The sequence below is a fragment of the Colobus angolensis genome, unplaced genomic scaffold (genome assembly GCF_000951035.1).
Source record: "Colobus angolensis palliatus isolate OR3802 unplaced genomic scaffold, Cang.pa_1.0 Scaffold70, whole genome shotgun sequence".
In the NCBI taxonomy this organism is placed as follows: domain Eukaryota; kingdom Metazoa; phylum Chordata; class Mammalia; order Primates; family Cercopithecidae; genus Colobus; species Colobus angolensis.
Window position 1 is genome coordinate 5,583,990 of NW_012120710.1, and position 24,169 is coordinate 5,608,158.

The 24,169-nt window shown below is 35.7% G+C and overlaps 2 protein-coding genes across 7 annotated transcripts in view; both read left to right on the forward strand.

The window, feature by feature from the left end:
* MTHFD2L (methylenetetrahydrofolate dehydrogenase (NADP+ dependent) 2-like) overlaps positions 1-9,954 on the forward strand; it is a 138,947-nt gene extending 128,993 nt beyond the window's left edge. Inside the window, exon 8 of the mRNA XM_011927166.1 lies at positions 8,575-9,954. Coding sequence (XP_011782556.1) covers positions 8,575-8,687 — 113 coding nt within the window. The 3' untranslated portion in view covers positions 8,688-9,954. The remainder of the gene's footprint in view (positions 1-8,574) is intronic.
* A 5,363-nt stretch (positions 9,955-15,317) lies between these two features.
* EPGN (epithelial mitogen) lies at positions 15,318-23,638 on the forward strand. Of its 6 annotated transcripts, none has more exons than XM_011927167.1 (5): positions 15,318-15,424; positions 15,943-16,032; positions 19,023-19,143; positions 19,860-20,012; positions 21,419-23,638. In XM_011927167.1, the coding sequence occupies exons 1-5, from the start codon at positions 15,382-15,384 to the stop codon at positions 21,474-21,476; spliced, it is 465 nt and encodes a 154-aa protein (XP_011782557.1). In that variant the 5' UTR covers positions 15,318-15,381; the 3' UTR covers positions 21,477-23,638. The 6 variants fall into 6 exon arrangements, with proteins under 6 accessions (XP_011782557.1, XP_011782559.1, XP_011782560.1 ...); XM_011927169.1 differs by having other exon boundaries at positions 19,860-19,886; XM_011927170.1 differs by having other exon boundaries at positions 15,943-16,005; positions 19,860-19,886.
* Positions 23,639-24,169: the final 531 nt, after the last annotated feature.

The following is a 24,169-nucleotide window of genomic DNA, read 5'->3' on the forward strand; positions in this document are numbered from 1 at the left end:
GCACCCATCAACCCGTTGTCTACATTAAGTATTTCTCCAAATGCTATCTCTCCCCTCGCCCTCCACCTGCCGACAGGCCCCAGTGTGATATTCCCCTCCCTGTGTCCATGTGTTCTCATTGTTCAGCTCCCACTTACGAGTGAGAACATGCGGTGTTTAGTTTTCTGTTCCTGTGTTAGTTTGCTGAGAATGATGGTATACATCTATAACACAGATTACCAGATACATAGAGATTTAACTTAATATGAAGGAAAATAAAACTTAGCCACCCTACAAATACAAGTTGCAAAGTAAATAGTTGAGAGAAGTCCTTGTAGGTACAACTCACCAAGGTAATGAAGTCAACACAATTTGTACAGAAATATAGATCAGTCTCATACATTTCTACCATATTAGGGCAGTAATGCTCTCTATTTCATTACTGACCACAGGATGCCATGATAATGAACATCTCAATATATTTAAAAAACTTGTAGAAGCCTAAAGATTCAGCAACCAGATGAATGTAAGAAGAAATATAGTAAATTCCTTCTGGAGCACATGATTCCTGGTTGCCTTCCAAGTTTAATGGCAAACTACTGACTTGTTAAGGAGCCCTTTGCTCTCTGGTTCACCATGCTTTTAAGTGTCATTCTTCTATCAACCATATGAGAAAGTGGAGTGTTTTCTGTATTATCTCCTGAGTCATACTATTTCTCCCGTCCTATGTCATTCAGGTTTTTCTGGTTGTTATTCCTGTACTTCATTTTCCTGAAGCTTGTCTCCCCTTCATTAAGAGTGGATGTTTGAGAGGCTACGCTTAAGTGGCTTGCATTTAGAAGCATGGGAAAATTCTTCAAGCATTTAATTTAGACAATTACATATGTATACCAGGAAGATGAAATTCACATGAGAGAAGCAAGAAATTTTTGTTCTGCTGCCTTGCCACAGATAAAGAATCATCCGTCTTCTTTTTGGGGGAGGGTGTTGATTTTAAAAAGTAATTATAGCATTGTGGAGAACTGATATGGGCCATAGAGTAATTCTTTAAAAGAGACAGTGAATCAGACAAAATAGAAAGACAAATAAAACAATACTATAGGAACATGAGACATCAGTTCTTCTTTCTCCACTCCAAAAATAAATTTATAGAGCACAGATATATTCTTTAACTTTGCCAGAATATACAATTTCCAAAATATACTAGCAAAATTAATTCTGCTTAGATACATCTGGAAATGCCATTATTTGGGATCTTTGGAGTATATATAATGTACTGAAGTAGAAATTTACTATTTGCCAAGGAATTAAAGAGTATTCCAACAAAGTATCTTAAATAAGAATCTGAATTGTTCGGTTCTTGACCCTGGGAAGCTGAGAACATAAAGTTTCCAAATGAAGCAATGACAAAACACACCAGCTGGAAACACCCTGTCATGAAGGATGGATTGATGGTGCCAAAAGATTCATGACCACGTACTTTCTATTTTATTCTTACTTAAGGTTTTAAAGGGCATTTTAGTGTCCTTTATGTTGCTATTAGTATCCTTCATGAGTAAATTTTATGTACCCTGTCATCTATGCCACCCTTGGATTTTTTTGAAGGCGTTGATAAAAACTGGATGATTGGTTTCTTCCATCATCTCTATCATCACCTCAAATTTTAAATATGAAAGAGCCTCTGCCCTGTACCTATTGTTCTTATACTGACGTTGAAAAATGGTTCTCTTCAAGTAAGAATAATGTAAATGATGTCAAGCCAAGTCTTAATTCTTCCTTTTAGAAATCTGAAGCCAATAACATAGAGGGGAAAGTCATCAGCCACAAAGGGGAGAAGAGAGAACACAGAAGATTAGACATGCATGCCAGGCTGAAAGAGGATTTCCTGAGTAATGATTTGGTGGCATGCAATAGCCTGAAACTTTATGAAAATGCAAGATGAATTTCTCCTTTACTACTTTCTTCTAAAATTATTTAGTAGTATACATTTTTCTCACAAGTTTTTCATATTACAAAACTGATCACTCCTAAATACGTAAATAGCCAAGTTTATTCATGAAAGACTCTTTTAAAAGCTTATTCACCCTGAACACAGTAACTACAGCTACCATCACCCAACCTAAGTTTCTTGACCCCGTATGCCCATGACCACCTCCCCAGCCTTCTCACTTTCTTCTCGCTGTTTTCGTCATGTGCTTTGGTCGTAAGGAACTCATTTTACCTCCTCCATTATATTAGATTTATTGTCAGATCCAACCCACCTTTGCTTTTACTCTTCCCTGTGTCTACATTGCTTTCTCTCTCCCTTTCTTCCCTGCTCAGGTGTCCATTAATCTTGCAGCTTTTCTGCAACTTTACAGTATTTCTCTGATCCCCTTATCTGATTTATATTTTCTCTTTGAGGTACTCCTATAAGAGCCTGAATTTATTCCCACCTTAGAATTTCAATGTATTTTGTAATTTTTGTGTTTATCTCCTTTTCTTTCACCCCAGATATTAAACTCACTTCATTAGAGAAATGTGCAAACACAGAACAATTTCTTCATTTGATTTTATGCTGCCTCAAAATATGTTTTTCCAAATGTTAAAAATACTTTAATCATTGCTTTTAAGTTAATATACAAAATGCTTGATATTTTCTATGAGTCTCTACATAACCAGACACTGCCTACCTCTTCCATGTCATCTCCTGCAACTCTGCTTTACTCCTACATCTAAGCCATACTGGCCTTCTTAAACAGTGTTTCCGAGCGTTCAGGCTGCTTTCTACCTGAGGGAAGCTTCTTGCTACCTTTATCACATTGTCTCCCCTACACAGAACACTGTCTATTCTACACCTCTCTCTTCCCATGGAAAAACTTGGCATGGATATGCCACATGAATACACAGTGCTGTTCAGACCCAGATCCTCTTGACACCTTCACAGTGCAGCACACATTTCATGTGTAGCACACATCACTGCCATAGCTCAATTATTATTTAGGCAATTGCCTTTTTAATGTCCATCTTCCCAACTAGGCTAAAAGCTCCACGAGGTAGTAACTATGTCTGTCTTGCTCAAGGAATATTTGTTATGAATCTATCTGGTCCAGTTTATGGCATGTGTGGAAACAGTGACTAATTGAATAAAGGGCTAGAAAATGATACAAAATAAAGATGGTGGGCCAGAATATAAAAGACCTTGATTGCCATAACAAAGAATTTATATTTTATCCTACAGACAGTGAAGATCCATCAAATGTTTATAAGCTAAGATAATCAAATCTGTGTTTTAAAGAATAACTCTGGCAGCAAATTATATGGCTGACACGGTGGACTGGGAGCCAAGAGGCTACTACAGTAGATTATAAAAAATGGCCACACATTTATTTTGTTCCCATGTGTACGTTCCCTTTGCAGGGTGACTTGGCCACTGTTTTTACTCCAAGTCTTTGAATTTCAACTTGATCCGGTGCCTTGCTTTGGTCGATGGCACAGTAGCAACTCTTATGTAAGCAGAAGTGTGAAAACCATTTGCACATTGGGGTTTGACTGGTACTTGCCTGGGAACCTGAGGCCATCATGTAAAGTAGCCATACTACAGCAGTGAATTCCAACCAGATTTTAAATTTTCTCCATCCCGTTTTATATGTATAACATTCCCTTCCCACCATTAGAAATATCTCTCACTTCAAACATTAATTCTCAGTGGTGCATAGTGACAATGTGCAATATTGGAGTAGGAGGAGGCATATGCAGCATGACTTAATCTCATAAGAGATTCCAATATGCTCTATGAATGCAATTTGAAAATCACTCTACTAAATCTCACTGATACATGAATGAACAGTTAACTTAGCCTGGGGAGTTAACAGGCTCCACAAAGAAAGTGACATTTACCTTGGATCTGAGAAGGAAGAATAAATATTCATCAACTGGAGAAGTGAAAAAAGGGCATGTTAGACAAAGAGAATAGTATGTACAAAGGCAAATCTTACATCCCAAATGGATGATTTTAAATCTCTTTTATTTCTCTACAACTGAACACACACCCTAACATTCTTAATCTTGCTGACAAAGCTATTGCACTTTCAAGGAAATCTATGGAATTACTTTACAGAGTCTAAAGTTTGCAGAGAGATCATCCAAATAAATATTATATTTATTATAAGAATAATAAAAATTCTTATTTTCAGGAACTTACTTTAAACATTTCCGTGTCATTTTCATCTAAGTCTCATTCTCCAGAGCAAATTTAATGTGGACAACAGGATTTGGTGATTGTTTATTTGTCTCAATTGTCAAATAGTTTCAGTAGGTCTAAAATCGCGTTGATTTTATGAAATTGAATCTAAGCCTGGTTTTGCCATATGTGTTCATTAATCTCATATGAAAGGGCTGTTATCAATCAAGATCTCATACCTGATTCCCATATATACTGAACTTCTGGAATTCCCTTAAACAGACACACATATGCCCTCACACCTACACCCATGGTAAATTAAGTCACTGAAGGAAATCAGTGTCCTATAATGCTTCTACATTTTTCTTTAATGGAGCAGGTAGAACACCTTTTCCCTACACATAATAGGATTAATATTTAAAAGCATCATCTTCAACTAAGTGCAAACCTTTGTCTGCCCTCAGGGAAAGACTAGCCAATGAGAGGTTATTCTGGTGATGTAATGCTTGTTACCTTGCTCTCTTTCAGACATGATTGGGGAAAATGCTTTTCAGAGCCTCAAATGTGAATAAAATGTAATTCTTTCTCACATGACTAATTTTAGCACATAAGCCACCTTCAGTATTTCATAAATGTGTTGCTTAGGATTGCCCTGAGATATTATGCAAAATCATTAGAGTAGAGAATTTTTGTTAAGCATTGACATCTGTATCCACTGGCACTTGCCAATAACTCCCCACATTTCTTGAGAGATCACTTATTTCTGTATCCTGATCCTTATGTAAATAGACAAAGAATATATTAACACTAGCCAGCAGCAGATAAGCTTATTATGTCTTTCTCAGACACAGATACTCATGAAAGTCAAATCAAAAGAAATAGAAACCTAATATGTGTTTTCTAAAGTCAAATTAGTCACTCTGTCTCTCATGAGCATGTACAGGGTTTAATCTTCATATCCATATACTTTATTTCAAAAAAAAAAAAGATTAAAGCAAGTATTTGAATAACAAGGTGTGTTTACAATGATATTATAATCTTCTGCCTAGTGAATAATTTTCAGATCTCTATTGATGCTACTAAATGTTTATTAATGTTCAGAGAAGCCCTAGCCCAGGCCAGGTGAAGACCTATTATGCCTTACATAATATAATTCTATGAAAACTGATAGGCAAGACACGGTGAATGTGTGTTGGTTTCCACCAGCAAAGTATGCAGAAATGCAGACACTGAGCTAAAAACATTTCAGGCAGATATTGTTTCATGCAGTATCTCATTCACATTCCTTCCTCCTCTACTCAAACCTCACTTTTTGAGCAAAAGAATGCAGTAGTAAGCATGTTGTCTGAAAAACATAATTTGGAGGAGGAAGATAATGATACCTGAGCAGACCAGTGGTTTATCTGATCTGACACCAGGAATAAAGCGACTCCAACTGCTAAGCCAGCTGTGTAATTTAAAGTGTAATATGTAGTTCAGAGATGATAAGCTGTAAGAAATCATAGTCAAAATGTTGGAAAATTAATATATTAGAACCTTTTCCTCTTCATTTCTTTTTTCCAGAATATGCTGCTGACACTTTGAGAAAACTGAGTTAATTTCTGGCACTTGAGCCATTCTTTGGACTTTTCTACTTGTTCAGGTCATGATAATACAGTTGCATTGGAATGGGGTGAAAGTATGGAATTATAGAGTATTTCAAACCTGGCTGTGAATAATGTCTCTACCATATAGGAGAGTGATAAGTCACTGTAACTTCACTGAGCCACAGTTTCCTCATCTATTAAAAGGAAATAATTAAATATTACTTATTAAAACAATGTATATAATTCTTGGCAAGTAATTAATAGGTACTCAATTGATAGTAGCTATGATTTTTGCTATTTTTTCATAGACAAATAATATCAAAGCCACTTTACCTTTCAAAGTTAGAAACTAAACTATATAAAAATAATTTTATACCCACAATAGATTTTCTGATATAACAAATTGTATGCCACTTTTAAATTTTGAAATAAATCATTTTGTTTTCCATTGAAGATTCAATTTGCACTTGATTTTCACTTTCCCATATTATTTAGCAGAATTTTATTTTTATATATGAATGTTTCAGAGTTAGTGCTTTACAAATATATGACTTTATGTTCTATTAGTATAAATGGTAGTAGTAGTATAAATAGTATAGTACAGTATGGAGGAGGAGGAGGAGTATAAATGTTTCTTCTAAAGACAAATTTTAAAAGCATTGCTTCTCCAATGCTTGAGAAAAGGTCCTGGAAGGCATTTCTCAGGCCATTAAGTCAGCTTATTGAAAAGTAGAAAATGCAGTTTATCACCCTAAAGCAAAATGAGTAGCTCGAGTTTTTCAGTAAATTAGCTTAAACTAAATTGATATTGTTTACATCCAGTCAAAAGCACATTTCTGCAAATTGATTTTAGACTTTAAGTAAGGGCAATTTAAGTTCACTTTCTCAGAATCTGCTGAGTGCCTAAGCTGTGCACCTTCTAAGAATTAAAAACAACCACCACAGTGACTTAGCTTCTGCCTTCTAGATGCTGATGTCTAGTTAAGGGAACAGACAGTGCACAGTGTATTAAGTTCCATAATGGAGGTAGGTATAAAATTATTGGAAATATAGATGATGGGACTTTCAATTCAACACTGGAGGAATGAGTTTTTCAGGAAAATTACAGACAGGTGACATTTCATTGGCTTTCAAGAAATAATGAGTTTCTTGTTTGGATAAGATGGAATAATGATCCAAGTAGTAGGAACAGTTAGAGCAAAAGAAGAAAGGACTAAAAATTCATAGCTATTTATTGAATGACTATTGACCCATTCTGATGTTTCTACAGAATAGAATGCATTAGATGTAAATGTGGCAATGGAAAGGTTGTGCTTTCTGTATAGAGAGGCTGTCTGGAAAACTGAAATATTACCTTCCAAATCACAGTATTCTTATCTTTTCTTTCTAATATGCCATCAGAAAATTCATAACACATGTTAACTATATATATTTGTGATATATTTAAGCTTACTGGACCTTTCTTCAAGTAAAGCAATATTATTCATTTGCTTCTTCTCTAATTTAAAAAATTATTCCAATGTACTCTTCAAATAAAGGTAAATTCCACAAATCATCTTTCAAAAGGACGACATAAGTTGTGCAAAAATAATACTAAAGACATAGACAACATCTATTGATTTTGATTCATGCAGAAGTCTATGTGAGCTAATTGTAAAAGGCAATATATCTAAATAGCATGTAGTTAATAGAAATATTGTCTATGCTAACTTTTTACTAAAAGTTATTTAGAAAAACTTCATTGCTCTTATTTCACACACACAGTAAACCACCATACCATCAAGTAAATGAATGCAGTAAGTCATTTACCTTTCATACTGTGGGTGTGAAAACATTCTGAAATAAAACTTGCTGAAAGTTATCTGCCATTTGCTTTAAGTATACAGATTCTCTATGACTTATGATGGGGTTACATCCCGGTAATCCTAAGTTGAAAATATCATTAGGTCAGAAATGCATTTAATACACCAAACATCATACCTTAGTCTAGGCTACCATAAACATGCTCAGAACACTTACATTAGCCTATATTTGGACAAATAATCTCATAATGCAGTACATTGTAGAGTATTGGTTGATCATGGTTGATCATTGGTTGATCTCTTGGCTGACTGGGAGCTTTGGCTTATTGCCACTACTCAGCATCTTGAGAAGTATTGTATCACATATCGCTACCTGGGAGAAAGGACAAAATTCAAAATTTGAAGTATAATTCCCACTGAATCTGTATAGCTTTTGCACAATTGAAAAATCAAAAAATTTTAAGTGAAACCATTGCAAGCTGGGGACCATCTGTATTCACTGAATAAGTCTGAAGGTATTCACTGAATACCTCTGAAGAGGACTATGTATGTATTCATAATGCAAGTATATTTAATGATACTTATTAGACTTGAATTGAAATGTATTATCCACATATACATTGTGATATTGTTATAACAGGAATAATTCTACTTAATAAATGGTATGTGCTAAACTTTCTGTATTCTGTGTCCCTTTTGTGACCAGTATCATGTATTTTAAAATTAGTTAACTAGAATTACAAGTAACTGGGTCAATTATGGGTTTCATTTGTAAAACAAACTGAGCTGCATGGAGCTTGAACCTACAGTGTTGGTCCATTGTGGTCTTTCTGTCCACCTTAGATACCATCCACAGAATTATTTGTCTAAGTGAGTGCGCTGCTTGTGTATGTGTGTTTGTCTGTTTATTACAGCCTGCTTGGTTCTAAAAATTATTTGTATATATAATGAAGAAAGAACCACTATATTCAGCATGTTTAAAAATATTAAAATCTCAGATAATTTTAAAATAAAGAATATTCTGTTTGGCTTTTTTCCTCATCAGCTGTTAAGAAGAAAGCTGGCTTTATCACTCCAGTTCCAGGAGGTGTGGGACCCATGACAGTGGCAATGCTTCTGAAGAACACCCTTCTGGCAGCTAAAAAAATCATTTACTAGATCACATAAAAGGATGAAGCAAACTGAAGTCATGCTATTTGTTTATTTGACAAAGGGTAAAACCTTTATATTTTACTACAAAGCTATTTATTTCTACATGGTATTTATTTTTTCATGGATGAAATCATTGTGAATCAAATGATTCACATAATTTTGTGTATTTCCTGCTAATTTATTTTGAGTTTTAAGAAAACAACCAAAACAATTCCAATGAAAATTTTAGTAACAATTGTTTATTTTGAGGATATTTGTTCTTAATATTAAAACAATAAAGGGCTCATAATAAATAAATATATTTTTGACACAATTAAATATTACATATAATATGTTTTCAACAAATGTCCTGTCAGCCAAATGGGTACCCATATAAAATGTAATTTAGGTTTTGCTATTTGCATGCTCACATTTTCAGTATATTTTATGATCTATGTCATATGCTGAAAAAGAGCTTGCTTACTGCAAGAAAAATGGAATATTGAAAATAAAATCTTGATCTCAACTATCCCCCAAATGCATCCTATAAGTCCATCCTAATGAGAAATGATGTTCTATTTAAGGAAAGGAAAATATTCCAGGAAGGCAAAAAATGCAATGCTATTTGGAAGGGTAATGATTTTATAACATTGTGAGTGACTGCTAAGAGTAATGATTATATCACATTGTGAATGACTGCTTGCCACAGTAAAAATACATGAAGAATGTCTTAGGTTTAAATGTTGTTTCTTTCTTCTTCTAAAAAATATTTGGATAGTACTTTCACTGAGCAATAATGGAAAAATCAAAAAATAAGTAAACAGACAAAACTAAAGTTGTATTTTCCCACAAATATAGCATGAATTAGGTCATATTAAAGAACAGCAGCTGTTAATGTTTGTTCACAAATTCAGAAATCTAATAGGAAAACATGATACTTTCAATGTGCCAAAACTAAACCTTAGTATACAACTAAAAATCTCCTGCCTTCTTACCTAAATGTCTTCCCTTTTCTGTTATAGCATTTGTTCCTCAAAGTAGATGCAACGTTTCTAACACAATTTAAATTAGGAAATATATATGAATGTCATTGAAGTCTATTTTGAGACTGCTAAAGCTGTTTAATTGATACTGTGTTTTCGTGCCCAAATCCCAGTATGTTTATGTACCAATAGTGACTCTTACCCAGCGCATGTCTTTATCAGTGTGTACTCGTGACCATTTGTGTGAAAATAGACTAGATGTTTATAATTAATACCATTGCAACAGTATAATAAAAGCAATTTGAAGAAAAGCTATATTCTTTTTTTCTTAAGATAGATATAAATTTCTTACTCATTTCCTTACTACATCCTGGAGAAATGTACAAGTTTCTAAAATGTGAAAGAAAAGGTTATATAGCATATTCCACAGTCAATTCAGACCAATTGCTGTTTGATAACCCTGACAGAAGTTTACATTTAAAGCTTCCAAGCAAACATTCAGAAAGGGCCTCTTTAATTTTTAAGGGTTCCTAACTCCCAAAACAAAGTGACTAAAATACATGTATGTGGAAAATGTGAAGACTGTAATTTTGAGCTCTACCCCAGCAGAGGTGCAGGAATAGTTCCTTTGGAGTAACATTCAGAATTTAGACTTCCCGTAAACTAATTAAAATGCTGTAGAAGAAAAATTACTCTGACACTTGTTTAAAACAGTCAAGAAGATGTGAAGACCATTGCAGTGGATGAAAGAGACTGAACTAATTCTGAATACAACATGGACAGCTAGGGATTTATAGTCAATGAGCAGAGCTAGGGGATTGGTGGATGGAAAATTACTAAGAGGAACTTTAGATATTCAGGGCAGGGGGATTCTCACTGAACTGGCTTGTCAGGATGCTTGGTAACAGCAGGCCAAATGCTTAGATATCAAAGGAAGGGGATCAGAAACTAGATAAAATAGCAAGGGTGAGGGACTCTCTATAAACTGACTTAGCAGGATTCTTTGCTAAAACTGGGCTCGACGGGTCTAGATCAAGACCTGATCAGGGAGAGAGCTCAGAGGAACCTAAGGTTCGGTGACAGAGTCAACATATTACAGAAGTAAAGTCACTTTATTGGAACCATAACTTCATAGTTATTTGATGTCCTTAAAAGATAGACATGTTGGCCTTGTGGAGGAGCGTAAAGATTGTTTTCTTCTCCTACCACATCTGTATCTGTAAAGTATCTGTAAAGGGCGCCCTAAAGAACATAATAAAGTTACAGAAATTATTATGAGCTTAGCATATATGTATGAAAGCAAGAGTTGCAATGAGACAAAAATGAAAGGTTTGTTTTGGAGAGTGGTACAGCTGGATAAGTATGCAAAAACAAATTTGAGGAGTGGATAAATCAGAATTTGGCAGTATTCAGCAAGTTACAAGAATTGTAGCTAGAGATCAGAAGTTGTTATCATTGACTAACATGAGGAAATTGCAAAAGGGAGCTGATTTTGGAGTTGTGATAATATGTTCAGTTTAAAATATGTTAAGTTTGAGGTGATGACATAATACATAGATAAGAATTCTGAAGTATTATCAGTCTAGGAAGAGGATAAGAATTCATAGTTAGTGATAAGAATTTAGGACTCGTCAGCATATACTGTCACACTAAATTCCTGGCCTTGGTAACCATTATACACACTCTGTGTCTTTCTACACTTACTCAATAGTAACAACTATCCTAAACTGAGCACTTAGCATGTGCTAAATACTTTCCTCTTGTTCTTTTTTTTTTTTTTAGACAGGGTCTCGCTCTCTTTCCCAGGCTGGAGTACAGTGGTGTGATCACTGCTCATTGTAGCCTCCACCTCTGAGGCTCAAGCAATCCTCCCACCTCAACCTCTGGAGTAGCTGGGACTGCAGGCGAGTGCCACCTAGAGAGCAGTCTCACTGTATTGCCTAAACTGGTCTCAAACTCCTGGGATCAAGCAATTCTTCTGACTTGGCCTCCCAAAGTTCCTTTTTTTTTTTTTTTTTTGTCTTTGCTCATTATTGACAATCTCCACTTAATAGATGAAAAAAATATTGACCCTCCTGATTATTAAAAAGCCTCAGCCAAGGCCAAATAGACAGAAAAGGTGGAATTTGAATTCACAACAAAATCTGTTGGGATGATGTGAGTCAGAAGCCACTCCTTTTACTAATCCACTCTGCCTTCCCTCAGATCCCACCTCCAACCCCAAGTCCTTTCTCTTATCACTGGGTGTCTAAATCCTACTTGTTATTTAAGATTCACTTCAAATGAAACTTGTCCATGAAAAATGCCATCCCTTAGTTCTCAGAGCCCTTTATGCACACATTCATGGCAGTTGTCACTCTCTACCCAGTACTGCAGTTATGTATGTACTTTGCCTAGATCCCTTTAGTTCCTTGAAGTCAAAATCTATCCATGATTTATCTATTTGTCTTATAAATATCATCTCACCCAGCCCAGTGCCATGGATATAGTAGTCATTCAATATTTTGTGAATGAATGCAACTGAATCCATGAAAGTGACAGAATAAACCTAGAGAGAGAATCAATGAACTGATCACCATTCTCTGCCAATGACCAGCAACACATTTTGGTTGAGTTAGTGAAACAGCAAGGAAAAAAAGATAGAAAGGGGAGGGAAGAATAAACTTTCAGATATTCTCTCTTCTAAAATAAACTTCTAGAAGAAGAGAGATAAGTACATTTAAAAACCCGAAAACATGGCATAAGGGAAAAGTAATAGTGGAGCTCTTAGCCTCTCATTTCCTTCTCGTTTCTCACCCTAACCTACTTTAATGCATATTAAGAATGAATAAAGATATCAGAAAAACCACCTTACAGTATCCATCTCCCGCATTCTTTACGATTTGGAGGAAGGACTTTTGGGTGAGAGGATTGAAGATGTGAAGGGAGTGGACTTCCCTGTAAAGACTGTAAGTGGGAGCCATGAGTACGGATCCCAGAGGAAAGGCAACATGTTTGATGACTTAGAGTTACTTTCTGGTATACACCATAAACTAAAGCAGAAGATGGGTTTCTATATTAAGTGGCCCAGTTTATCAGAGAGGCTGCAGTTCCGTCTCTCAGCCCAGATGTGAGTGAAAATCACAGTTCATTAAATATTTAGTTTTTTTCTAATAAAAGTAATTTATTTAAAGCTTGATTTTAGGAGATAATTAAGGGAATTCTTTTGAGATCACTTCAACAACTCCTACAAGAGGACACAGCTAGGGGAATGGAAACAGTATATGATTTCGAATGTGAAAATATAGAATTGAAGTCCTTTTTTTTGTTTGTTTGTTTGTTTTGTTTTGTTTGAGACAGGGTCTGTAGCACAGGCTGGGGTGACATGATATAATCATGGCTCATTGCAGCCTTGACTTCCCAGGCTCAAGTGATCCTCCTACTGAGCCTCTCAAGTAACTCAGACTACCATGCCCAGCTAATTTATTTTTTGTAGAGTCAGGGTCTTGCTCTGGTGCCCAGGCTGGTCTCAAACTCCTGGGCTTAAGTAATCCTCCTCCCTCAGCCTCTGAAAGTACTGAGATTACAGGTATGAGCCACTGCACCTGGCCAGGATTGAAGTCCTGACTCTAGAAATGTCCTTTGGCAAGTCACTTAATTCTTTTGAGCCTCAATTTGTCATTTGTCATGTGAGAATAGAAATAATGCCTGTTATTTATTTCCTTATTCTCTGAAGACAGATTCATTAAGTATTTACTAGATGTTAGGCACTGGATTTGTATGGGCCAGGGTTACTGAAGAAAGAATTGAGATGTGTAGGGAAACCTGTGAAGTGCAAAGGACTGCACCAGCTACAGTTAAGAGTTTTTACAAAGATAATCTTCATACTTTGGTGTCTCAGTCTTAGAAATAAAGTATTTAATCCCAGCGCTTTGGGAGTGGGTAGATCACAAGGTCAGGAGATCGAGACCATCCTGGCTAACATAGTGAAACCCTGTCTCTATACAAAAATTTATCAGGGCATGGTGGTGGGCGCCTGTAGTCCCAGCTACTCAGGAGGCTGAAGCAGGAGAATGGTGTGAACTCGGCAGGCGGAGCTGGCAGTGAGCCGAGATCGCGCCACTGCACTCCAGACCAGGCAACAGAGTGAGACTCCATCTCAAAAGAAAACAAATAAATAAATAAAAATAAAAAAGAAAGGAAAAAAAGAACTAAAGTTTTTAATATGAGTCCTAACATCTCCCTCCAGAAACTACAAAAAGAATTGTGATGGTTTATGTAATCTTTTGTAAATGATTTCTTCTTGAATACTCAGCAATGGTGCAAAGAAGATTGTTCAATTTATAATTCAAATGTTATTTGCCTGGGAAATATATTATCCAGAAATTGACTTAGTAATCAACAGGTTTTAAAAAACCTACAAAAGTAGAAATGCAAAATGTAGACACATTTAAAGTGAGTCAAGTACTATTATATTATTTTAACTTTAAAATGATGACTCCTGTGGTAAGTGATTGCCCAAGTTATAATGAGTTCAACAAGCTTGTTCTTGTGTGATTTCTAACACCACATTTATATTCGAATAGTGAAAGGGCTCCTTTCTGGTAAATCTAATTTGCTGGGTGGACATGATGCAAAAGATAACCTATCTTGACTTGAATATGTTTTTAGGGTTTTGAGGTTTCAAGTTTCAAGAAAATGCAAGCAATTGAAATTCCAGGCAGAAAGACTCAGTGCCTCAGGAAGATGTATTTATAAATTATTTATAGTAATTTGGGGCAAGTGAAAATTTCTGTAGTTTTAAAATATAGTAGCTGTAATGACATATTTTGGCCTTTAAAGTGCCACTTTAATAATTACAACTAGATGAACATTGAGAAATAATTTGAATGTTGTATTAACTTAGAATCTTTCTATTCACTGGATGTATCCAAACTAAATGTCATCTTAATTTTCTCTTAATAGAGAATTTTAGTATTATTATTACTGCTATTATCATTATGTTGGTACTTTACTGGTTCTCTGTAGCTTAATCATTGGGATGCAGATTTAAGCATTGTTGTTTCTGGAACATGGTAGCCGATTTCATTTACTCAGAAAAATGTTAAATAGCAGGATGACAGAAAGGTGAATGTTATACTATTACAAATAATTTTATTTACAGCACTTATCATATTATAACTAAGGAACAAACACTAAAATGGAATATGAAATGTCTCTGTTTTCACAAATTTAACTGTTCCCTGCAACTAAATTAACAAATTATTTTGATTTGAAATAGAACTCATAGTCTGTAATGAAAGGTGGTATAACCAACTACAGTTTCAGGGATATTTCTTTTAGAAACAGGTTATGCTGCTTCCTAATTTGCAGTTATGTTTGTTGAACTCCTGTATAGGTTTCTAGCATTGTTAGAGCGGTATAGTTCTCTTCACATCAATGGGAGCCTTTCCGAAATCACATTTTGTTCTTGTTGTTTTAAGTACTTTTACATACATGATTATGCCCACAGGTAACAGGAAACCAATGTTTCAAAAGAGAGGTTGATTGCATTGCTAGATAATACAGGTATCCTAAACAAGTGCGTGAGCGCCCAGAGGCTTTCTGCTGCTGCCAGAAGTACATATTTTTTTGATTGGTAAGAACTGCCAGATGACGCTTCATGAAATATAAATGCCACAAAGACTCAGAGCTCAATAAAAACCTTCCACTCGTCAGTCTAGAAGGATAAGAGAAGGAAAGTTAAGCAACTACAGGAAATGGCTTTGGAAGTTCCAATATCAGTCTATCTTTTATTCAACGGTAGGTAATTTCCTTTTGTTTTGTTAACTTTATATCAGTGTAAAATGTGAATAGAATTTATTTTCTCTGCATTAGAAAGAAGTTGGCTTCTAACAGTTGTTCTTTATGGCAAAGATCAGAGTAATGAATCTGTGGCTTAATTTAGTTTCTTATGTCTTGTATGTTTCTTTCCTAATATATTTTGACACCTTTTTTGAGACCTCCAGAATGTTTGCTTTATACAATTGAAGAGTGATTGATGCATTTAGTTACTATACTATAGTGTTCTTATTTTTGGATTAATATGTAAATGTATCAATGGTCTTTAAAATTGGGTTTTTATTTGCTCTAATCCTAATATAGTCAATGGAATGGATGAAAAACTCTAAGGATGTTGCCCTAGTCACATTATGGATTTCAACTGAAATAAATAAATAAAAAATAGAAATAGGAATAAACAGAATAAGAATACTTTCCATCTGTTGCTTGTACATAGAAGGAGGCTCTCTGTTAAAGATGCTTTTGCCCCCTTAATACAGCAATGACAGCACTGACTGAAGAGGCAGCCGTGACTGTAACACCTCCAATCACAGCCCAGCAAGGTAACTGGACAGTTAACAAAACAGAAGGTATTTTCTTCCCATTTTCATATTTCACAAGACTTTTCTAAAACTTGGGAGAGAAATTTGGATTGTGATAAAAGCAACATTGGCCATTTTTAATACATATTTTATTATTAGATATATCAACTCTTTTAGCAAGATGCTGTTAAATTGAAGTGACAGATAAATGTGCCAGCAAATAATTGCCCTTTTAAAAGGAGGAAGTGAAGCAAATGAGACAAAAGCTGTCTTCAGTTACTGTCTTGAATGTGAAACAGGCCACATTTTCTGCTTCATTTCTGCTTGGTTCCCAATAACCCCTGTGTGTTCAGAGACAGTTTGTCCCCATTTTGCCATTCTTGATGAGCAACATTATATTTTGATCTGTGATTATAAGCTTTGCTGCCAAATACATTATGGCTACAAGATGAAAAGCACTTTCCTTCATCTTTGGAATGATCTTTTTTCTTGTTTGCTTTGGAGTTTTTGTTGTTATTTTAGCATATGCTCTATTTCCTAACCACTTGTACCCAATTTTTGTTATTGATGGTGATGATATATTTTCTTTCGTATTTAATTATTATCACAGTGGCTTCTGGATGCTCTTGAGCATCAGCGTTCTTTCTCAAATCTGTTTAAACTCTTAGAGGTGAAACTTGGAAAGCTTGCTGCTTACCAAGACCTGTGACTGAGTGGTTATGATTCTTCTGCAAATTGCATCCTGATTGCTATGTGAAGGCTGGCAATGTGATTTAGGACAGAGGAAACAATATCTTGTACTCAGAGTCAGGCAAATAAAGGAAGATTGTCATATCTCAGTGTTCTTCATTTCATCAATAATTTAAAATTTTAAATGACTGTCTCAAAATATTTTACCCATTTGATTTTTTGAATATCTGTTGATTTGCAAAACGAGATCAATGTGGGTTTTAGAATAACTTTTAGCCAACTATTTGTCTTCTAAGCCTTTGAACAAAGAGGAAACACCTTATTAGAATATAATATACTGGCCTGGTGCAGTGGCTCATACCTGTAATCCCAGCACTTTGGGAGGCTGAGGCGGGCAGATCACCTGAGGTCAGGGGTTTGAGACCAGCCTGGCCAACATGGTGAAACCCCGTCTCTACTAAAAATACAAAAATTAGCTGGACATGGTGGCACGTGCCTGTAATCCCAGCTACTCAGGAGGCTGATGAAGGAGAATTGCTTGACCCCGGGAGGGGGAGGCTGCAGCGAGCTGAGATGGGGCCATTGCACTCCAGCCTGGGCGACACAGTGAGAGTCCATCTGAAAAAAAAAATAAAATAAAATAAAAAAAGAAAAAAGAATATAATATACTGCAGAAAATTAAAGAAGCATAGTTTTCTCTCAGTGACTGACTTCGTAATAGCATGCTCAGTACTATGTTTTTGTTCTTCCTTAATGGTGAACAGCAAATAAAATTTTTTGAGTTACAAGTAATAATAACAGTAAAAAGGAATCTAATACAGTCATCCTTCATAATTGGTTCAACATTGGTTCCAAGACCTCTTCCTACTGCCCAGAGGGTACCAAAATCCACAGATGCTCAAATCCCTTATATAAAATAGCAAAATATTTGCATATAACCTATAGACACACACCCATGTACTTTAAATCATCCCTTGATTAGTTATGCCTAAAACATTGTAAACACTACATAAATAGCTGTTATACTGCATTGTTTAGGGAATAATGACAAGAAAAGAAGTCTGTACATGTTATGTACAGATGCTTTTTTTTCAAATATTTTCCATATGAGGTTGGTTGAATTCACAGATGTGGAACCTATGAATATGTGGAACCAATGATAACTGTATATCATTTCTGTATTTTTCCTTTGCTTTCTTGATGGAGAACTTTAATTTTTCCTTTTGCTTTTTATCTAACTTAAAAATATCAATCTAGTATCTTAGAAAAATTCTTATAAAGTTATGATCATTCTCCTCATTCTTAGGGGAAAGATGAGTCTCTCTGGTATAACTTTTCTTCAGAAATGGCTTAATTCTCACATTTTTCTGTGAAATCTAGTTTCAGGCTTAGTTAATCGAACTTGTTTAGTCTTGAAATAGAAAGCACCTAGCACAGTTTTTAATGGAAAATTCTCACTGCCTGAGAATTAATTATTAAAATGATAAATTGTATTCATCCTATTCAACAAAATGAATGTGAATTAGAAGGTAATGTGTGTTCTCACCAAAATAAAGTAATACAGCATAGTATCTTGTTTGTAATCTTAACATCTAAAGATTTAACATTTTTAATATAAAAAAGGATGCCTCTTAAAACTGTTTTTTCCCTAAAAACAAGTAAGATTTGCTTAATCTTAGCAAGGCAAATATGGTGTACCTTTATCATAATGATGAGGAAATATGTTTATTTCTAAAAATGACAAGTAAACTGCCACTGATTCTGCTTGAGAAAAATTTAAGAATCAAAAAGTATACCCCAAAGGACTCAATTATGCAATTTTACCCAAGGGTCATTCCCACTGCATAAACACCAAGAATGGCAATGTCTTTTGTACATCAGAGAATCAGGAATAAGAATCTTGTTTATTATCTCACAGTGTAAATTCAAATCTTCCTAAGTGCTGACTTCTCAGGTGTAAAGGAAGAAAATGGAAATATTATGTGAGATCTTCTATATTAATTAGTACTCAGGCATAAGTCTGGGAAGCATTGCTCATAATAACCTGCTAAGACTAGAACCAATGCTGCCACCTTTTGGCGAATTTGTTGCCTTTTCTGTCTTACTACGTTGCTTTAAAAAATGAAACAATCATCAATCTACCTCCATCCCCTAATTAATTAATAATATGTCTAGATGATATTAACCCGGCCCTTGTGAATACAACCTGCTAAGAGAATCAATAGTTTAAAGGACACAGCACCACCCCCAAAATCCTTAAAATTAAAAATTTATTTACATATGTATTAAAAATTTACCATAAAAGTAAGACACATTTCATTTGCTAATATTGTATCTCCTTTTCCTAGCTGACAACTTAGAAGGACCCATAGCCTTGAAGTTCTCACACCTTTGCCTGGAAGATCATAACAGTTACTGCATCAATGGTGCTTGTGCGTTCCACCATGAGCTAGAGAAAGCCATCTGCAGGTAAACGCAAAGAAATTTCCAAGTCCTAGAGACAGGAGATGAGTTTATGCCTCTGTTGTTTCATATAGTACATTTCCACACTTTTCTCTCTTTAGTTTAAAAGGGTGCATAATCTGAACATGACTTGACAGGCCTCTACATATTTGAATATCTAAGGAGTCTTTTGTCTAAACTATTTAATCCTCATTAATTAAAAACATGGTTGCCAGATTAGTAGCATCTCTTGAACCTGGTGCTTTTTAGAAATGCAGGATCTATGCTCTACCCCAGAACTACTGAATCAGAATCTGCATTTTTAACAACATGCAAAGGTGATTTTAAGTTTTGGGGTTGTTTTCAGGATGAAATGAAGGAAACTAAGGCAAAAACATTACAGGAATATTAAGTTCTAGAGCAACTAAGATACTATTTTTATGATCATGATTTGCCCAGTATTCTCCTATGGAAGAATAGGCTAATGATTTTTCTAGAGTAAATTATGCAAGAACACTACCTTTTCCCTCTACTAATGAAGGGAAAATATGGGGCCTTCATGATTATTGGAAAATGCACAGCTGCTTCATTGCCCTTAACAGATTGGCTTTCATTTGGTATTTGCCTCTTCAATTTAAATTCCTTATTTCCATTTATTTTTTTAAATTTATTGAAACAGGTTATTTATTTGTATTTCTACTACCATAGGTTTTAAAATTAAACTTTTTTTTCTTTTTTTAAAGGTGTTTTACTGGTTATACTGGAGAAAGGTGTGAGCACTTGACTTTAACTTCATATGCTGTGGATTCTTATGAAAAATACATTGCAATTGGGATTGGTGTTGGATTACTATTAAGTGGTTTTCTTGTTATTTTTTACTGCTATATAAGAAAAAGGTATGAAAAAGACAAAATATGAAGTCACTTCATACGCATTTGTTTGACAAATATTTATTCAGCCCCTATAATGTGCCAGGAATTGACATGTAAAATTTTTTTAATTAAAAAAGAGCTGTAAATCTGGCAAAAAGTTTCTATGTAATATTTTTCATGCCTTTTCTCATAAACCCAGATGAGTGGTAAAAATTTGCCTTCAGTTGTAATAGGAGAGTTTAAAAGTACAGTCTCCCTTCATCCTATCTCTGTCTGCCCACATTAAAATTGTAAATGACAAGGACAGCAGGCCCCAAGAAAGTAGGGACTAAGTGTGTCTTGTTCAAAATTGTGTATTCAGTGCCTTACACTATGCCTAGCACACAACACACACTGAGTAAATATTTGTTGAGTGAAATAAAATCAAGAAACAAGTAAAAACTGAATTAAAATGTGTGACAAACATTGACCATTTCTTCCCAGACATCAACTGGGGGTATCTTCAGAAGATACTGTCTTTGGCTAAAAACTTAAGAAGATAATCTACAAATAATTGTAATTATTTACATATTCATTCTTAATTCTTGTTTTTTTCCACATGAGTAATTTTTCCTTAAATCCATGTAACTAGGATAAAGTCAAGAAATAAAGTGAGATACCCTAACAAAAAAATACAAATACATTATTTCCCTTGCTGTACTCTAAAAAGTTGTCATTTCTGAATAACCAAAACTGCCTGTTCAAAATTAGAAAAGTTTATTTTGCTTAACAAATACTTCTTGGAGAGAATCAAATCTGTATTATATCAGTTGTAGATTTGCCTAACAGACCAAGAAATCTAATAATAATGAGGAGGAGGAGGTAAGACTTTTCCACATTACTAAGGTGGCTCTCTGAGGTCAGATTTCCTAGGAGCAGAGCCTTCAGATGGAAATTACTGTACATGTGATTGGTTGAGGGAGTACTCTACCTTTGTTTTAGGTGAAACGTGTAATAAAGTAAGGAAAGCAGATGGAGCACAAGAAGCAGCTAAGCAAAGATGTGGGTTTAACTGAAGTGTAGCCCCAGTCTGATTCCACAGGGAGATCTAGAATGTCAATAGCAGTGTAGACTTCTCACAAGGAGAAGAGGCATCTGGATTTCAATATCCCATATTATTCAATCATGGATTCATGTGGGGTAAGGAACAGGGGCTTGTAATCTCCCAGCAATCTCCTGCCAGGGCACTCAGTTGGCTGTGGGCAAACCCTGGGAGACTGCTGCCAATGAGCCTGTTAATGCCCACAGATGCTGAGGGATGGGTTGACCAATGGGTAAAGGTGATCTGGGAGGGACACCAAGCGCAACTGCTGCGGGGTGCATTTATGTAAGCTTCAATGACCTATATGAACCATAGTCAAATTCATATGGTAACCAATGCTCTGTTTCAGGTGTCTAAAATTGAAATCACCTTACAATGTCTGTTCTGGAGAAAGACGACCGCTGTGAGGCCTTTGTAAAGAATTTTCATCAAGGCAGCTGTAGAGATCAGTGAGCCCAAAATTAAAGTTTTAACATGAAACAACAAAACTTGTCAAGCTGACTAGGCTCAAAAATAATGAAAGTTGGGATCACAATAAAATGAGAAGATAAAATTCAGCATTGGCCTTTAGACTTTGCCATCCTTAAGGAGTGATGGAAGCCAAGTGAACAAGCTGCAGGGACAGAAGTCAAGTTCATAGTTTCACTCCGGGTTTTTTGTTGTTGTGTGGTTATTATTCTCACTACAGAAAGACTGAGTTTCATGCCTCTGGCTGTGTCAGATGTGAATTTTCATGGGAATAATAATCAACCTTGCAGCAAGCCAAAGCAATGCCTTGCTTGGGTTCTTCATGTTCTTACTACCCAGCATTTTTTACCACCTAGATGGGCCTAATTTTATTTGCTCAATGAACCTTATCCCAAACTTGTTGTTTTCATGGTGTCTAAAAGAATGTGATGTCAGCTTTTAGAATGAAATCAGTGTTAAGGTACCTCCAGTGAACCAAACATATGTCTTAAATCTAAGCCACTGAAAACAGAATGGAAAATCCAAGGCAAATACAAATCATACACAGCTTGTAACAACATACAGCCTTTATATGTAAAATATGGAATAAACTAGAGTTTCTGAAGACTGAAGCTATCTGGATATCAAGTCTGGAGTAGGCAAAGCATTTCCATTTCTACATGGATTATAAAACTTTGTGTTGGACTCACTGGTCCCTAATGCTTTTGTTCATCACTTCCTCCAGTTATCAGTGGAATTACCCGGTGACCATTCATTTGGACCGAAATCCTAGAACTCTCCTCCTGAATAAAAGTCTACAATTGGCCCTAAAATAGAAACTGAAAACAGGATATAGAATTTTTCACCAGACCACAGCATGTGGAAACTTTCCTTATCATTTTTGAACACTTGTTAACAGATTTGCATGTAAGAGGGAGAGGAAAAAAAAATGGAGTAACAGTCAAAATAATAAGAATCAGTATCCAGGCCAGGCGCGGTGGTTCACGCCTGTAATCCCAGCACTTTCGGAGGCCGAGGCGGATGGATCACCTGAGGTCAAGAGTTTGAGACCAGCCTGGCCAACATGGTAAAACCCCGTCTCTACTAAAAATACAAAAATTAGCTGGGCATGATGGTGCATGCCTGTAATCCCAGCTACTCCGGAGACTGACACAAGAGAATCACTTGAACCTGGGAGGCAGAGGTTGTAGTGAGCCAGGATGGCCACCCTGCACTCCAACCAGGGCGACAAGAACGAAACTCTATCTGAAAAAAAGAAAAAATCAGTATCCTTCTTCTTAGTTATATTTCTGCCACTTAATTCAAACAGTCATATGCAGGTCGCTTAATTTATTTGGGCTTTGGTTTCATTTTCTACAAGGCCCTCGTAACTCTAAAACTTGACAGTGGAATAAGGAAATTTTTTTCCAAATGTGCATTGCCGGTGAGATCCTCAACATCAGCATGTTGAGATGGACCTCAACCCCACCTCTAACCCTGAAACACACGACTCGATATTATCTAACGTGTATATTTTAGTGTTTAGTTTGTAAAATAATTTATTTTTCAAGGAAATATAAAATATTAAAGAGTAATAATAGCTATCATTTTTTAAGATTCAATCTAAAACAGTGGACTTTTTTTTTTTCCATTTGTGATATAGATAAGCAAGACAATTTTGATCATGAGTGGTGAAAAGAGGATCAAACTTGACTCTTCTTGCAATGGCAGTCCAGCAACAAGCCTTTCATTTACATTAAATTATAACTTTTCATTCCTTCCTAAACCAAACTTAAAATCTGCTTCCCTTTGTGTAGAAGGTATTTAACTTGTTTTGTTTTTTCTTCAGAAGGAATTTAATGCAAATGGACTGCAGTCAGCACTTTCTGAATGTTTTTACACAGTATGCAAAGCTTACATCATACCAAGGAGTGGAGAATTGAAGTTTCCTCCCAGTGACTCCAGTGACAGACCACACCTAGAAAGTGATTCTCTTCCTGAGTATTTCAAAAAGACGTAAAATAGCTGGGGAGAGTATGGGAACAAATAATACAGAATTGCCTTTAATTAATTAAGAACTACCTCCTGATAAAAGGAGAAAGAAATTAATGCTGGAGTCTGGAGGGATGATAACTTTAAAGATTATAAATATTTGTTGTCTATAAATACTTATAAATTACAAACACAATATAATTAAAATTAGAACATCAGGAAGAGAATTAAAATCATCAGGTTGCAAAACCAAAATGTTAACCAAAACAAATACAGAGATTCAACTTTTTTCACCTATATGTTTGGACGAACGGAGGCAAGATGGTGCACTTCCGGGTTCTTCATCCCCCCCTCCCAACTTTTCCCCCCTCCCAACTTTTCCCGCACGCGCGAAAATGCAGCTGGCGACCCGGGAAGGTGCAGACCAACTGGGCATGCACCAGGTGACGTCAATCCGAAGAGACCAAGATTTACCTGGTCGCACCTGCGGAACGCCCCCGACACGCCCGTGCCCTGCCTATTGCCCTCCCACTCCTAGAAAAGCCGCTCTCCACCAATGAGCCACGTGGTCTTCCTCCAGCCCCACTGAAGTCGGGATGTAGGAACCCTGCCGGAGAGCCCCACGATGGGGGGACTCTGTCGGCCTTCTTTGCCGGAGGCC